The 17,206-nt window shown below is 41.1% G+C and overlaps 1 protein-coding gene across 1 annotated transcript in view; it reads left to right on the top strand.

Annotated features, from left to right (window-relative positions):
- Positions 1–17,206, top strand: part of LOC109031129 (homeotic protein distal-less) — a 164,561-nt gene that overhangs the window by 18,881 nt on the left and 128,474 nt on the right. Inside the window, exons 2-3 of the mRNA XM_019042473.2 lie at positions 3,917–4,540; positions 9,279–9,463. Of these exons, the coding sequence (XP_018898018.1) occupies positions 4,177–4,540; positions 9,279–9,463 (549 nt within the window). The 5' untranslated portion in view covers positions 3,917–4,176. The remainder of the gene's footprint in view (positions 1–3,916; positions 4,541–9,278; positions 9,464–17,206) is intronic.

Below are 17,206 nucleotides of genomic sequence, written 5' to 3'. Positions count from 1 at the left end.
AAGAAAAAAAAACGAAGTCGGAGATTTTGAAATATTTTATCGTAGACACGCATTTCTCGACTTTAGCTGTCTGTATAAACTCTTAATAGTAGCCATAACTAATAGTAATGGTATTTTCATCATTAGGTAAGTGATTAGTTCACCACTGCTTTATTGAAGGTATCACTTAATGGTAGAAACACCACTATTATTGTCCAAGAGTTTCTGCGGAGCATTACTATATGATGAGATAATTGTGAGGTTTTTCCTCAATGCTCAATGACTGTATGTGCCTCATTGATGGCTAAAGTGTGAATCCTCGTATCTTCGTTTGCGACGCTGCGGATTTCCTGTCATTCTTAGTGTTTCCGTGGAGAGATGTTTAATGTAATTTATAGCTTCCCTGATTTTTCCTCTCTGTTAGAGAAATATTTTGTTTAAATTTAAAGCTAAAATGTTGACTGGTTATTTCACGAAGAAAAAAGGAGCGGTGATTTTGAAACACCGCAAAGTAAAAACGTAAATCTGCACTTCGGCCATCGTCAAGCAATATCCTCAGGATATAAAATTAGCCGTGGAGGCAGTCGAGACAAAATTTTTGTTAATATAACATCCTAATTTTTTCGGAATTTTTTAACGTGTAGGTATGTTAATATAATGTGAGAAAATTACCAGAAAGTTAGTAAGAATATCAGAAACTCTCGATGATCAACCCTCATCTCAAAACCCACGATTGTTGATTTGAATGGACTTTTACCGCGGGGTAGTCCAAAATCCAACCGATCCGAAGATATCGTGCGCTGGTAAGTAACGGTTGCGAACGGTCGTAACTACCCTTCAGTGTTGGGGGTGGTCTGTGTTTGCTTTGATCCTTTCATGCCCTTTTGAGAAAAGGCATTGGATCCAGGACTTCCTCGCAGTTACCCCGGCGCGATCCTGTGTTCCCGCTCTTCCTTAAGACATTCGAATCCTCGCCCGGGTGACACCCCCGGATCCCTTCCTCAACCCCCTCCTCACCCCCCTCATCCCGGCCTAGTGACAACCCCAAACGTTACCCTTTACCGCGGCGCGGCGTGCCGCGTGGCGCGTCGATTCTTCGCTTTCGGTCGCCCTAATTCATTGCCGCCAAACGGGACTGTGACGGCGATACTTGCACACAGGGATGACGAATTTGAATCGATTTTTTGAAAAATCGATTGCTTGCGGGAAAAAGTCGATTCGGTTGAACTGATTTTTAGAGGTCGCTTTAAAGTTTTAAGCGATTTCTCGAGCCAAAATTGAAAAAAATCGAAATATCCTACGTGTATGTGTCGCACAAGGCCTAGATTCTGTGAAGCCTGAGTTTCATTTCAAGTTCAGCTTCAGAAGTGGTTGTGTTCTTGGCACCGAAATTGGGGTTTTACATATTCTAAAATCGATTTTAAAAAAATTGATTTTTTCCGCAGTTGATCTTCATCATTCGATTTGAAATCTTGCCTATACTATGGCCCACGAACGATGATCCCTGAGCCGCGGGTATTTCTTGCAAACACTGGCAACAGCGACACCCCGGCCCGAACCGAGTCTCGAGTTCGGGGACAATGCCGAGCCGAGCCACAATCGAACCCTAATTACTTACGCGTAATTTCCAATTTCACCCTCCCGCTAGAAAAAACCAAAATTTGTTGAAAGTTATGTAACATTTTTTTAGCAAGTGTTTCGTTACTCTCCTTTAAAACACGAGTAAAAAGAGGCCTCGTTTATAAAAATCGGTCAAATAGCAGCAAAGTTACAGTTCGAGTTACGATGTTATAAATAAAAATTGGACTTCGCTTCAAAAAGGAAAAAGAAGGAAAAAATAAAAATTGTATATAACAATTGTATATGATTTAGCTCAGAATTTTACGAGCAATCCAACCATGTAATGGACGAAGAGATTGGGGCAAAATTACAAGAAATTGATCTTTTACGAAAGGGCTTCCTATGAAGAATTTTGACCTGAAGATAGGGGTAGAATTGCAGCAGTTCGCATACAATAGCTTTTCGCGTTCACAATACCCGGTCTCGTCGATGTGCGTGCTCGACCCTGCAGCGTTGTCATTTACATGGTCCATGCGTTTATTCGCCCGATTTTTCAGGGATCATCGTTCGTGGGCCCTAGTATAGTCAAACCGTTTAAAACGAAATCCTGCCTAAGTTGAAAATCCCCTCAGTTCTTAGACTCTCATGAGACGCAACTTACAGAAAAACTACAATCAAGATTAATTTGCGACTTTGTCGTGGCGGAAAAGCTGCCTAAGTCGATGCGAGAGGTCGACAAAAATTCGATTTTATTCGTGAAAAATCAAGAACACACAGCGATTTAATTAGGAAAATTTTATGATGACGCATACCTATGTATGTTTAAGGGAGCTTCCGAATCAATGTCATCTGATGTCTGTTAATGATTTGTTGAAAGTAAAGATAAAGTGTAAAAATTCAGTTGAAGAATCTAAAATTTATAATAGATCCCTCAGAAATTTGAAAAAAATTACTTCAAAAATCACTTACAAGTTACTTAAAATCGCCCAATTCGAATTTGCGAGCTTATTCGTGCAAAGGGGCAAAGCAGATAACACGAAAAGCCGCTCGTGTTGTTATTTCTCTCGGTCCCTTGAAAATTTGACCCAGCAAGATATCACTGCATTTTTATGATTTGTCTGTCGCTATACCTACCAAATATCCATAGTTTTTCAGACGAAAAGACGCGAATATATTTCAACGTAGCAAAAGTCTACCAACACGTTGCATTTTTTACTATAACAAAATGTTGAGCATTTCCAACCGATGATTTCGCTGATTTTTCCTCCGTCAACATAATGATAAGAAACTGTTGTTGATATCGGTTCAAACCAAATGAAACTGTGGGTTATTACGATTTTTACCCTCAATTCCTTCGATAATGTACGGGTAAAGCTTTTAAATGTGCATTGTTGAACTGGACTACATTTTTCAATAATTTCTGGCTCATTTGAAAAACCAGCATTGGTGTGATTCGTTTTTCTGCGGAGATTGGTATTTTTACGGATGAGCATGAACGAGTAGCCCCTCATTGCAAAGTGTAGTCCCCTTAGTCCCCGAGGACTCGTAAAAATAAGGGGTCCTTTTCCAATCTCAGAGGATGTGATCATTCCGATGCTCAGGATCTGTTTTCATTTCACCTAGACATGTTCAAATGAAGAGGAATGAGCTACGCTCGTTCACGTGCTTAAGAATACGCCATATTGCCTAGAATGTTATGAGCATTTCTTTTCGAAGATCGAGCAAAAAAAGCCTCTAAGCCATACAACTATTACAAGTAAGCAATATGAGTTTTTTACCAAACGGGGAAGGGTTATTCTAACAACAAATCAGCTTGCCTTCAATTTTTAATGTTGGCAACGCGACCTCTCATGGGGTTGAGTAGTGGTACCATTGTGATATGACACGCTCACTCAGTAAACACACAAATATGAGCTTTTTACTGAACAGGTTACCGTCGTACCGTCGTACCGTCGTGTACCGTCGTACCAGTTTGCCTTCCATTGATGATGCCCTGGGACCTGACAACGCATGGGACGATACGGGGTGGTTTTACGCCACCCCCCTCCTTGTGGTCAAAGTTGTATTGGGAGTATCGTCGGTCTTGGCACCTGGGTGCGAACCTCTGTCATGTAATTTATTCTAAATGCTTCTATGATAACCTCTTTTTTGTTACTACGAATGGGGGTGAGGGGTATTTTATTTTGTATTTTTTTTTTCATTACACTTCTTGTTTCCTGGTCGAGGAGGGGGTTGAAACCACCCCGAAACGTCGCAGGCATTCTTTTTGTTTTTTTTTACGTCGGTTTCCTATTTTCTTGTGTTTTTTTTTTGGATACTTGAATATTGTGCATTCATGAAGTTGGCTGGAATTAATTGGTTGCGTTGTGTGTTTCAGGTGTGCGGGAGCCTTGCTGAATAGTGAGGGACCCTCGGTGGGATTCTCGGTGAGGCAGGGCTCGGACGAGCCGGGCCTAGCCATCGCCGCCACGCGCCGCGCCGCGCCGCGATCGAGCCTTGGCCCCCGTAATTAGTGCCGAGCTTGGGAGCCAATTCATCACGCTGAATTACGCGGATTTGGGGAGCCCGTTCGGCCGGGGCGGAGCCGGGGGCGCCCCGAGCCCGGGGGTGGCAAGCACGCCGACGGCGACGCCGAGCATGGGCGCCGGCGACATGGAGCACGGGGCCCACCACCAGCACCCCCACATTAACCCCCACCCCTCGCACCCCACTCACCCGGACACGGGGCCCTCCCCGGTGCCCACCTCCAAGTCGGCCTTCATCGAGCTCCAGCAGCATCCTTACAACCCCATCCGATCCTCCTACCACCCCCATCATTTCACCCACCAGAGCCCCCAGCCGGCCCCTGGACCCGTCCCCCACCACCATGCCGTCGAGTCCGCCGCCGGCTTCCCCAGCCCCCGCCACCCTCCGCCCCTCGGCGGTGCCTACCCCTTCTCGCAGAGCCCCTACGGATATCTCACTTCCTACTCCCAGCAGTGTCCGTCCCCCACCAAAGATGGTAAGCTTCAATTTTATTTTTTCATATGCCTACATTTTTTAAAAAAAAAATACTTGATGACGTCATCTTGGCTTTTCCATTGACGTTTTAGGATTAGTTGATTCATCGAGCAATTAGCACTGATACAACGACGATGACGTCATTGTAAAAGGCAGGATGACATCATACAAAAACCTCGATTTGGAAAGGAAGTAATCAAAAAAGCCATAATGACGTCATCTCGGCTTTTCCGATTAGCTAATATAATGATCGATCAGATCAAAGATAGCGCCATACACACAAAAATTGGTTTACTTCTTTTTTAGAATAGTAAGAAAAATTTGTAGGTTTAAAGTGAGTTTTGAATTTTCATTCGTTCCTATGTTATTTTAGCAGAGCATGAATGTATAGATACCTAAACATTAAAGACAAAAATTATGAAACTTTTTTTTTCTAGAAAAAAATAAATTCTCTGAAGATGTGTACGCACTCTTCAGAAAGCCAAAAATGCAGTAGAAGAGAGATAAAAATAAGCAATCGGACCTTGAATAGGAGTTTTGAACTTCCACTTTCCTACCCAAGTAGCGCAGATTGCAATAAATCGCCATTGTATGGGAAAAGTATTGCCACTGCATATTATGCGTCCTTGTATTTAGGTTATATATGTTGCCTATACCGACTGATCGAGGGGACACCTCTTATTGAAATATAGATAAAAAATTTGACATTTTTCTTCGCATTGCAAATTTCCTTTCTTCCTGATCCATGTAAGTCATCTTATCGATCGTTTAAAATCCGCAAATATTGACTAAGTCATCTAAAAAAATATATCAATTCTATGCGAGCACAAAATTGCAATTTTACCCACTACATTAAAATGAAGTTTTCCTGAAGTAGATTAAAATGGGTGTGTTGCAAGCAAAAGATACAACAAAGTTAATATAATTTTAAAGGGAAAATTCGCTCGAAAATCACGTTGGGCACATCAAAGAAGTCGGAAATCCTTTTCCTAGCGCGCAATCTGCGCAGTTCGTTACGCGCTTTTTCAAGTTTCGCGCGTCTGCGGGCAGTGTTTCTTGGTCTTCTTGGCGGTCGGCAGTTAGGTTTGCCCAAAGACATAAAGACGGAGTGCTCGTATCTAAAAGCACGGGGAAAAAGTGAAGCCTGGTTTGGCGCTGGGCGCTTGTGTGAGTGTGTAAATGAGCGCGGGAATCCATGGCGGCAAACGGAAATTTGATTTGAACTTGTCATCTTGATTTTTCCACATTTCTTCTTCGAAACTTATTTTAAATGCCTAAAACGAATATTTTAAGAAAGTTGGGACCGCGCCCTATTATAATACACCTACTTTTGCTCGGTAACAGGCAGTAATCTCAGATAAAGTTAGTTTTTCTTCTGCTCATGGTGGTTCTGCAGGTTCAAACAGACCGTTACAGTTCTAGATGACCGTTACTCCCAAATGAAATTAATCGGTCGACGACGGACCAAAGCTAACATAAAGTTTCAAAAATATGAGTGGGTAAGTGAATTTGGGCAAAAATTAACCTAGAATATTTTGTTTCCGCAATTTTATCTAGTTCCCGCCCTACATTTGAATTTCAAACTTGTCCCGATTTTGCCGCCAATCCTCTAGCCAATAGTAGAGGTGGTTGAAAAGAAGCTTTATTTTTTGTTTTTAGCCCTCCGTGTTTATATTTTTGGGTTTGCCCAGAGACAAATAGAGACCGAGCACGTTGGATTTTCAGTGAGGCACATCTATAATTCTCGGGGATCCAACGGAACAACAGTCATGTATTTTCTGATTTCGCCTAAAGTTGACTGATGCTAGTCGGCTGTTGGCATTATGGCGGCTTGTTTACATTCCTCCTAATCAATTGCAAAGCGGAAAATTTTCCAATTTATCCTTTGAAACTCTTCCAAATTGGTATAAAATGACTTATTACTAGGTAAAAAATTAATTCGCCCCTTTTAATCAACATTTGTGATACTTGCGGTGGTTTCACTTTATGTAGTGAGAAGCAGATTCCTCGAGACTCTGAGCCTGGTCCGCAGATTGTTCAACTTCTTAATGGATAATTTTAGTTATCGAACTTTTTTTTGACTTTAAATGGTGTATAATTTTTTCCAGACAGTATCAATACCTTGTGATCAAATTCCCAATCTATTAACCTCCATATCAAGTCGCAGGATAGAGATATTTTAGCTATTTGAGATCTGTCAAGAACCTGATCACAGCAGCACTGCCAGTCTTACAGATACACTGTATTGAAATTTGATGAAAAAAAATTTACTGTGTAAGTCATAAGCTGCTCACTATGATAAGTATTAATCGTGGATCAAATGCTGGATGTCTCCAACATCCTATCTCTAAGCCTGATGTAGTGCGTTGAAAGCGGAGTGTTATGGCTGCGAAGCGTCGATATTTGTTGTTGAGGAGGCGTGTAAATGAAACGTTTGGATAAGCTCGCAAGCTGTACGAATTCTTTTGTGTGTGGAAAATAACTGAATGTCCAGAATTCTAAACATCTGACTGTATCTCAAGTACCTAAAGGAAATGTTGGTCAGGTCAGAGTTTGTAAATCCTTGGCAGCAGTTAATGCAATTCCTCTACGTATTTAAGGCCTTCGCTCATCAGAGTTAGGTAAGTAAGAGACCGCTCAGATCCATCATATTATGCTTGTAAGTATTAGTCCATAACTCCATAGTGTAAAAATCCTTGGGGGGGGGGGGGGGTGAAGTACCCATCATCTGATGGAGTTCGTGAGATTTGTTTAAGAACTTTTCTTCCTGATTTTTCTCTCAGTTTTACTAGAATTGTCTCTTCCACCACCATCATAAAGTATTTCAACCTTGCATTAAATGAGAAATGATGTATACGCTATCAACTTCGCCTTAGAATTCCTAAAATTGGGAGTCTTGAAACAAAAATAAAGTAGCTTCACCGTTAACATTTGCTAGCTTAGTTGGCAGTAAAACTCTCATTACCTAATTCGGTGAAAATAAAAGTAAATGTTTTTTCTTCGCTCATTTCGTTGAGGAAACACCTTGAATACATTTAAATTGTGATACTGGATGCAACTAATACTACCTACTTCCTGTAAAATTGGAAAAATGTGTAACTCGAAAAAAGGAAAGAGGTTCTCACCAGGGTGCTCTCTTACAACTTATAGATCAAAATTCGTGATATTTCGGCCCTTAAAGGTTCTTTCATCATTCAGAAATAAAGAAACTAAATTTAGTTTGAGCAGGCATCTTTCAGGAGAGAAATGTGACAGCTTATTTGCAGTTTTTAGCTTTTTCATAATGCGTCAAATCTACCTCTTGACGAGAACAGGCGAAGATTCGAACCGCGCACTACTTATTGTTGGTTTACATTTCTCACTTACCAAACTTTAATGAGCAAAGTTGTTAGGTACGTAGGAGAATTTCATTAACTGCTGCCAAGGATTCACAAACTCTGACCTGACCAACATTTCCTTCAGGTACTTGAGATACGGTCAGATGTTTAGAATTCTGGACATTCAGTTATTTTTCACACATAAAAGAATTTGTACTGATACAGGCTTATCCAACCGTTTCATTTACACGGCTCCTTAAAGACACATATCGACACCTCACAGTCGTAATGCTCCGCATTCAATGCATTACATCAGGCTTCGGGATAGGATTTTGGAAACAGAATTATTTAGAGAATTATCTTGAAAAAATTATACACCATTTACAGTCAAAGAACATTTCGATTGCTAAAATAATTATCCATATGGAAGTTGAACAATCTGAGGACCAGGCTGTCTCGAGGAATCTGTTTCTCACTGCAAGAAGTGAAACCACCGAAAGTACCACAAATGTTGAGTAGAAGGGGTGAATTAATTATTTACTTGGTAAAAAGTCATTTTATGACAAATTCGAAGAGTTTCAAAGGAGAAATTGGAAAATTTTCCGCTTTGCAAGTGATAAGGAAGAATGTAAACAAATCGCCATATTGCCAAAAGCTCACAAGATGCGACTAGCATCAATCAACTTCAGGCGAAATCAGAAAAATGATTACCGTTGTTTTGTTGAATCCGCGAGAATTAGATGTGCCTCACTCAAAATACATTGGCGGAATAGGGCGTGCTCGGTCTCTATTTGTCTCTGGGTTTGCCCGTAGGGACCTAACCTAAATAAAGAAGCAATCTTGCAAACTGTTATAAACTCTCTCTGCGGAAGATTTTAATCGATTCAAAGCTTTTGTTTTTGCACAACAACGGAAGGAAAAGGAAACAAACGCTTATGACAACAAATGAAATCATACAATAGAAAAAGTTAGTTACTCGTTTGTTTACTTAGGATAGTTCTCTCTTACTCCTCTGCCTGTGCAAACCTGACTGCCGGCTACCAATAAAAACTGCCTACAGACAAGGGAAACTTGAAAAAACGTGTTATAAACTACGCAGATTGTGCGCCAAAGGGCGGATTTTAGACTTTTTAGGTGAGCCCAACGTGATTTTGAAGCGAATTTACCGCAAAAAAGTATATTCAGTTGGCTGTATCTCTTGCTCTTGCATGCAACAGACCCATTTTACTGCATTTTAAATTGAAATTTTACTGAACTAAATTGAAATTTTACTGCATTAAATTGCAATCTTATCTCAATATTTCCAACGTTCTATGATACAAGGTACCAAAAATCGATTTAAATTATCGATTCAAATAGTTTGGAGGTTTCCTCGTGTAAGATTCAGTGATTTGTTGATATTTGTGTGGATGTTTGTTGCAGATAAATGCGGGGTTGACGATGGGACGCTCCGGGTGAACGGGAAGGGGAAGAAAATGAGAAAACCGAGAACGATCTATTCGAGTCTTCAATTACAGCAATTAAATCGGAGATTTCAACGGACGCAGTACCTTGCTCTACCCGAAAGGGCCGAGCTAGCGGCCTCTCTCGGCCTTACTCAAACTCAAGTAAGTTTACATATCTCTTTTCTTAAAAATAATTAGGGGAAAAACAGTTTTTCTACAGTGCGATAATGTCTTTAAAAAATTTAATTTCCGGTGCCGCATTGCAATCTTGATGAGCTGTGGTGTATCTCAGTCTCACTTTGTCGATATTTGATCATCGTGTCCTCTTGTCGAACCAACAATACCTATTTCCGATCTACTTGGGACTACTCTTTGAGGAAGAACCTTATCCGGGATTAAATATTCCTTAGGGTGATTCGATGGACGCCATATTTTGTGTCAGAACGGCATGCGATATATCGCATCAATTGGTTCCATTTTTTCAGCTACTCGTCATTTTCCTCCAATTTTGAGATCGCAATTCTGTTGTCAGGAGACTAAAGCACTCACTTACCAATTTTAACTAAGAAATTCAACGTAATAAAGGCGTGGTTTTTTTAGAGAGAAAATATCGCACTCGATACTGATATCGAAACTGCACTCGAATGCGATATTTTCTCTCTAAAAAAACCACGCCTTTATTACGTTGAATTTCTTTGTTAAAATTGGTAAGTGAGTGCTTTAGTCTCCATGACAACAGAATTGCGATCTCAAAATTGGAGAAAAATGACGAGTAGCTGAAAAAATGGAACCAATTGATGCGATATATCGCATGCCGTTCTGACGCAAAATATGGCGTCCATCGAATCACCTTAACTTTTTGGAAGAGCTGATATGAATAAAACTGGAAATTATGGAAGATTGTACTTTCTGCCGGGCCTCACAAGTCCGAAGGTGGGGAGGAATCGTGTTAAAAAAGGAAGAAAGAAGAAAAAAAAAACTTTTTTGACAGTCTCTTTACGAGGAAACAAATGCTCTCTTTTAAACTCTCATGTTGTAAAAGCGAGGGTATAGGCTAGAGTACCTAAATGGGGAAGAGTAGAGACAGGTCGAAGTAGGCACGGAGCTCTTGGGGTCCAAAATGGCAGACATCGTTTGAAAATGAAAAATTACACTGCCAATCCTCAGATTCCAATACTAAACCAAGATGACTAAGAATGTTCGTATATGAGCGTTCTTCCCCACAAATAAGTAAATTGGTACAAAAACCAAGGCAAATAGCGCTTTCTGAACGACAGGTTCGCAGCAATTTTAGTAATAAATCACTCTGGATACTTTGATTTCGTAGATTGGCTGCCCTTTTCTGCCGTGCAACGCAAAAACGCCGAAAACGCCATTTTACATTTTTTGGAACCAATGTATCATAGCAGAAAAACTTAAGTACCTCGGGACAGTTTACCATGGGGGTTTTTACAGAATTGTTTTGCAAATACTATCAAGAACTTGACCTGAAAATTTTAGGTGCATGGGTAAAACGGTTTTTATTTTATAAAGTGTTAAGTTCCAAAAAACGAGGGAAAATCTTGATGGATCTACGGCGTTCTTGCCTAACACAGCAGTTGTGGGCCCTCAGAGCTCCATCACCTAACCTCAAAATTACGCACGTGTCCGTACTTTCCCCATATAGATTTAGTACGAGCTTTTAATGTTGTTACATTTTGTCTGACTTGTCCCGTTGACTCGTTTCACTGCGTGCGTCGCGTCGCGAGTGACGTTGGTGGGGGGAGGGGGGGGTGGGGTGGAGGGAGAGGGATAGGTCATCGCGGTTCATTCGAGGCGAATGATAATGCATGTAGAACATTGTTAGGGGGTTTCGGGTGACAGGTTGCGCGGGGCCTCGGCTCGGGCTCCCGACCGGGGCGGCCGTAATAAGCTTGTAACCCAAGCGCGGGACCCCGCTCGCTTTTCGGGTTAACTTCATAAAATTAGTAACTCGAGTCGGCGGACGCGACGCCGCCGTCGCGCCGGTGCTCAAGTGCCCCTCGTTAAATGCGAAATCAAATACTCACCCACTTCGGACTCTCTTCATTATTCCCGCCCTTCATTTCTTCATATTCGTATGAGAAGGATGATTCTGATTCGGGGTGAGGTGTAAAGATTTCACGAATTGATTCTACAATGTATTGCTTAAGCAAAGCCTTTGCTGTGTTTTCAAACTTTCCTCGGTACCGCTAAATCGCCTGAGTTACAGTATCCTGTGCGATAACAACGATAGTGAATTCAACTTAGCCAAATCAACCATCCTTTTCAAAATCCTTTCAAAATCATCTCAAAGTTGCTAATGCGACATTTTTTATTCAACCCATTGGTATGGGAAACATTACTACCATCAATTTTTGGCATATAAGAATGCAATTTAGCCTGACGCAAAGGCAATTAATGTCCGTAGCAATTACGGTAGAGTCTCAACCATTTACAATTTTTTTGAAAACTTTTTTTTTTTTTTTTTTTTTTTTTTTTAATTGGAGCGGTTGATCGCAAACAAATTTTTGGGCAAACGATTTTTTTTGGGTTTATTTTTTAAATTCTTAGGTTTAACTCATGTATTATTTTTAACACATGTAATATATATATATATATATATATATATATATATATATATATAATACAACTACAAGCAAAATCTTGGAAGCACTATTTCTGACGAACTGCCGGACCGATAAGGATGATCTTTACATGTATGTCATCTGTAGTAGATGTAGATGTGCAAAAAATTATGAAACCCCGAACTTTTAATGTTGTAGAGCTTTTAAAGCTCATGTCACTTAAGTCCAATGTTAATAGCGTGAGAGATATGTCGTTTCCGCTGGAAACGTCAAGGTGTGGGATTCTACCTGAGTGACTCGAATAAACAATAAAACAATGGAAAAGCTCGTGAAGGGCTCCTCATTTGAAGAGTTGAGGAACGGTGCATCGCTCAGGGTTCAAGGTTCAAGGTTCAAGGTCCAAGGTATAAGGTTTAACTCAATTTTTCCTGCGTTCTTCCGGCTTCGATTTACGGCATTGGTCAATTTACTTGACTGCTGAATTTCAATTAATATTTACAGCAGATACAAAGTGAGAAGGCAAGCGCTGCGTCGCGTCGGGTCGGACCAAATATTATTAACTCTTAACGGTCGAAATCCTTTTTTTTTTTTTTTTTTTTTTTTTTTTTTTTTTTTTTTTTTAAATTAAGTATTTAAAAATATTACCATACATCATCATTATTTACAAATCTGAGTGTTACGTCAAAAATTTTGAAATCGATGCAGCTCGAACACAAAATGGTGTATTAAAATGGAAGAACATACATTTGCCTATACATATGCGTAAAGGGCCCGCGAAGCGGGCCTGAGGGCGCGAGGCCTCCTCCCGGGGGTTGGGCCGCGTAGCGGTCAGGGGGCAGGGCCCCCTAGTAGTTGATAAGAAAGTCCCATGTTCCACATCAATCGTCGATTGTCTGTCAAAGCGGAATTTCGGTTCGTAAGATTGAACATTTGATTCGTGAGGTTGAATATCGGTTCAGTTCGGTTAAATCATGAATTTATCTCCCGTGGACCAGGATCGAACCTAATTTTAGAAAAATTCGCTTAGATAAGAGCTCGTCCCAATATTCATCAGTCACTGTGGGGCGAATTTGATTCGATTTTTTTTTGCTTGGTAAGTTGCTCATCACTGTTCAGGTGAGATTTGATTTTTTGCGCTAATATGCGAACTTTCCTTTTGTTTCACCAATACCTTGTGTACACCAATACCCAATTTCCTTGTGTTTCACAACACAAAATGGTGTATTAAAATGGAAGAACATTTTTGCCAATACATAGGCGTATAGAGCCCGCGAGGCGCCCTCCCGGGGGTTGGGCCGCGTAGCGGTCAGGGGGCAGGGCCCCCTAGTTGTTTTATAGGTACCTATTTAGCCCGACGCAAAAAAGCTATTAGGGATTTACTGAATATCCGAATGCAACTGAATGAGGGAAAAATATCGATCATGTCCTGACTCCTGATTCCTACTGTTTAACCGCGTTTTTCGATTATCGGCGATACCATCGGTCCCAATCATCGCGGATAATCGTGACCACAACATAACCCACTGTGAGTAATCGAGTTTCTGGTCGATTGCTGGAGAAGAGTCACCACTGAAACAGTGGAGAGGCGTGGTAGGTCATCGATATTTCCCCATTTGAAGCTATGGTAATGAATCGATTGTTAAGGTGTTCGTTCCAAGTACCCTATCTATCGACTCTATTTCGTAGGCTTAAACGGCAGATACATCGATTTATCGCAAAGCACGCCATGCCACTGCACTGAAACAATCCGAAATCTCTTAAGGTGTATCTACAGCTGCGTGAAGTAAGAAATTTCTCCGCGCAGGGGGCGCCACCGCTGTGTTTTAGAGTCCGTACAGCACCACGTGAGTCCTTGAGCTTTTATAAAAGTTGAAGGAATTTCTGTTTAAATCGAAGATAAATAAGTTCTAGAAGTCACTCATCGCTCAGGGCCAATTTCCACGGAGTTGAAAATCTTCGACGTAAGTATGGAAATGCTGAGCTAAAGTAACTCAGGCATAAGGACGGGCTGCGTCGCTGGCGACTGCCCTCCCCTTACCCCTGGCATCCGTCTCATACCCCGATCCGTTTCCCCCCTCTCCTCTCCTCTCCTCCCCTCCCTCTCCTCCCCTCCCTCTCCTCTCCTCCCCTCCCTCTCCTCTCCTCCCCTCCCTCTCATCCCCTCCCTCTCCTCCCTCCCTCTTCTGCCTTTCCCTTCCACCTGTAACTGCAATGTATGTTCTTTTTTTTTGAAAAGATGTGAAGTTGTACTGCAAATCAAATCGTGTTTGAGGAACTTTCGGGCCAATATCCCACAAATTCGGAGCCAAAGTGTTTTTTGAGTTGCAAACACGCGACGGAAAATCAATATTTGTCATAGCTGAACAGCTGTCTCCAGTAATTTCGAAAACGCTTTTAGAAAAGAAAAGTTTTATAGTAGCTATAACATTCTTCTTCCTATTGACCCTAAAAACAACGTGAAAAGTCATTTCTGAAGTTCTGCAATTTGATCCCAGAAAAAAGTAGGGTTAAGCATGATGACCTTGATGCAACCAATCGCGCTTGATCGCTCTCAGCAGTTGGCTGATATCTCTCTCCCACCGTGAGCTGTCTCTCTCGCACTTACAGATATCCCGTAAGAGAAACTGGGATCAATTTACAGCTTTTATTATTAGACTTTCAAAGCTCGCGTTTGTTTCTAAGGATTTCAGACGTATGCTGCTAGAACTTATGAGTCTTAGAATTTAAGATACCTATTGTGATATTTAAATAATCACTGATTTCGGAGTCGGATTTTAGCAGCGCGACGTGGTGGATTTTTTCGGAACTACAGCTGAAGATTAACCTTAAGGAAGGCAGGATTTGTGTCAGACTCTCCTGAAAGTTTTGAGGTTATTATTCGATAAGGATTCGACGATGAACCTGCGCGATAGTACAATCAGCACGTGAGGTAAAGAAGAAAAAGCACCGTTTCGAGAAGCTAGGGCACGAGTGTGAAGTCAAATCAACGACTCACTCAAAAAGAAATTCCGAGAAGTATAGAAACCACGCCTGAAGATCAACACCCGCAAATATTATGTATGTCGCAGGATAGGTTTGAGAGCGTTCTTAGAGCGATCAGGCATCTCCGCGCACCTTGAAACCGGTTACGGCTCCTGTAAAAAACCAGTTTGAGTGATTTATCACGTGAATTAATCAGTTCATGATATAACCGTTGCAAAATACATATCTGTACCACGTTCCGTTTTTATGCATTTGGTGCATTAAGATTCGCCCGTAAAATGTCAAAATTTCACCGAGTTTAACGGGGATGGACCAAGTTGCTTTTTGGGGAAAAGAGGAGTTGGAGATATAGTAATGAACTAGTCGTATAGTTTCTCCTAAGTCAAGAAAGAATATGTTTTACGCGAAAAGAATCGTTTAACTTCGTACTCATGACATCGAGGCTTATGGAAATAAAAAACTTCAAACCTATTCGGTCTATTTTACTTTGTTGATCGAAGCCCCATGAGGACGCAGATTTTGTCGGTTGTTTTTTATCGTTCCGATAGTAATTTTTAAGTGATTTCAGACTTCTTACGATTGACAAAGAACCATCCGTGATCCGAGCAGTCTTAGATGTTTCCATAATAATTAATTTGTAATTTAATTTTTCAATTTCTGTATTAGTAACTAATTAATTAAATTAAATAATAATTCAGAAACTTGCGCAGGCTAATTCGAAGAGCTTCCCTAAAGTGTTCCTTAAACGTGGTCCCGTACAAAATGGCAAAGGAGGCTTATGCTTATGGAGCTGTGTGAAGTAAGACAGAGATGATGGAATGTATTGCCTTTACTCCTGCCGCGGGCTGGTATGTACCTCGTTTACACGTTGCGAGTTGTCACAACGCTAACTCCGACTTCTTGTTTTGTTCTCTTTCCATTTTTTATTCACTTATTTATTCGCTGTCAATATTCTGGGATCGGATGAGGGAGGCATGCCTCTGCAAAATTCCTATCCGTAAACCCAAGCAAAGCTGAAATACCGCGGAATCATTACAAGTCCGGGAGAAAAATGCCGCTCCCAACTCCGTACGTCTCCGTAGCTTCGCTGTTGTCAAATTAATTATTAAGCTCTTAACTAGCTGAAAACGAAGAAAGTATATTTCAGAGACCTCACGATGTTATCCTTCTATTTGTGTAAATGTTACTTTCGGAAGTCAACGCTCAAATTAGCTTGATCATAACTGATGACAAAAGAATTCAGCGACTGGTCTAGCAGTCCGAAAATCACCTTTATGGGGGAGCGCGGACACGTCAAAATATTGAGCTCTTAAAGGTTCAAAAGGGGAGCCAACTGTTTAACATGAAAAACACTAGAAAAATGCTACTGCCAATCTTTAGATTTCTATGTCACGGCAAAATGGCCAAACATATTACAAATGAGCGTCCTTCCGCAAAAATGAGTAAAATTGTGTAAAACTTAAGTCAAATGCATGCTCTATATATGTTGGTTCGTAAAAATTATAATTATAAATAATTCTGGATATAATTTGTGTTTATCGATTGACTGCCTTTTTGGGTCTTAAAGCTCCATGTCCTAACCTCAAAATCACCAGCATGCCAGTACTCTCCCCATATAGGTACTAGCCGTCCTAACCGAATTCACAAAAATTTGCCCACTAGAGTCTATTTATATTCAGCAGTGATTATCAGGCGAAATTTACCTGATTTGTTGCTCAACTATAGCTGCTTACTAGGAGACAAATAACGTGGACCTTCTAATTTAACTTTTGCTTCACTCGATCACATTGCTTAGATTGCTATTACAGAGTCTCAGAAATGGATTGTCTTTGTGGAGAATCTCGTTGCTCAAACCCTGAGGAAAAGGTTGGTTCGCTAAAGTAAATGTTCCTTCTGGCACTATCAACTAGAATTCAATCTGGGTCAGACGGTATGTAATTGGGTATTTCCATAGGCGTATCCAGGGACGCGCGGGGGCCTGCGCCCCCCCCCCCCCCTCCGCCCGAGAGAGAGGGGGAAGAAAAAGAGAAGGAAGAAAGAAGGAAAAACGGATACGAGAAGGAAAGACGTTTCCATTTGATAATTATTCACGACGAAATTGACTCAGACTGCATATTAGATGCTTCAAAAATTCAAAAGATTGCTGGGGGAGGCCCGTGGGACCCCCCCCCCCCCCCCCCCCCTGTTTGAGGTGTCTGGATCCGCCAACAGGTATTTTGCGTTTCTTGCCGAGAACTTAAAGGCGCCAATTTCCAAATTTCACCTTAAGTTTCTATTGGAAGATGAGGTTTCTGCTCAGAGATTCTACCTCAAATAACTAAAAAGTCCCCGAAGAATC

Source organism: Bemisia tabaci, chromosome 2, assembly GCF_918797505.1.
Source record: "Bemisia tabaci chromosome 2, PGI_BMITA_v3".
NCBI classification, from domain to species: domain Eukaryota; kingdom Metazoa; phylum Arthropoda; class Insecta; order Hemiptera; family Aleyrodidae; genus Bemisia; species Bemisia tabaci.
This window is presented reverse-complemented; position numbering and strand designations above follow the sequence as displayed.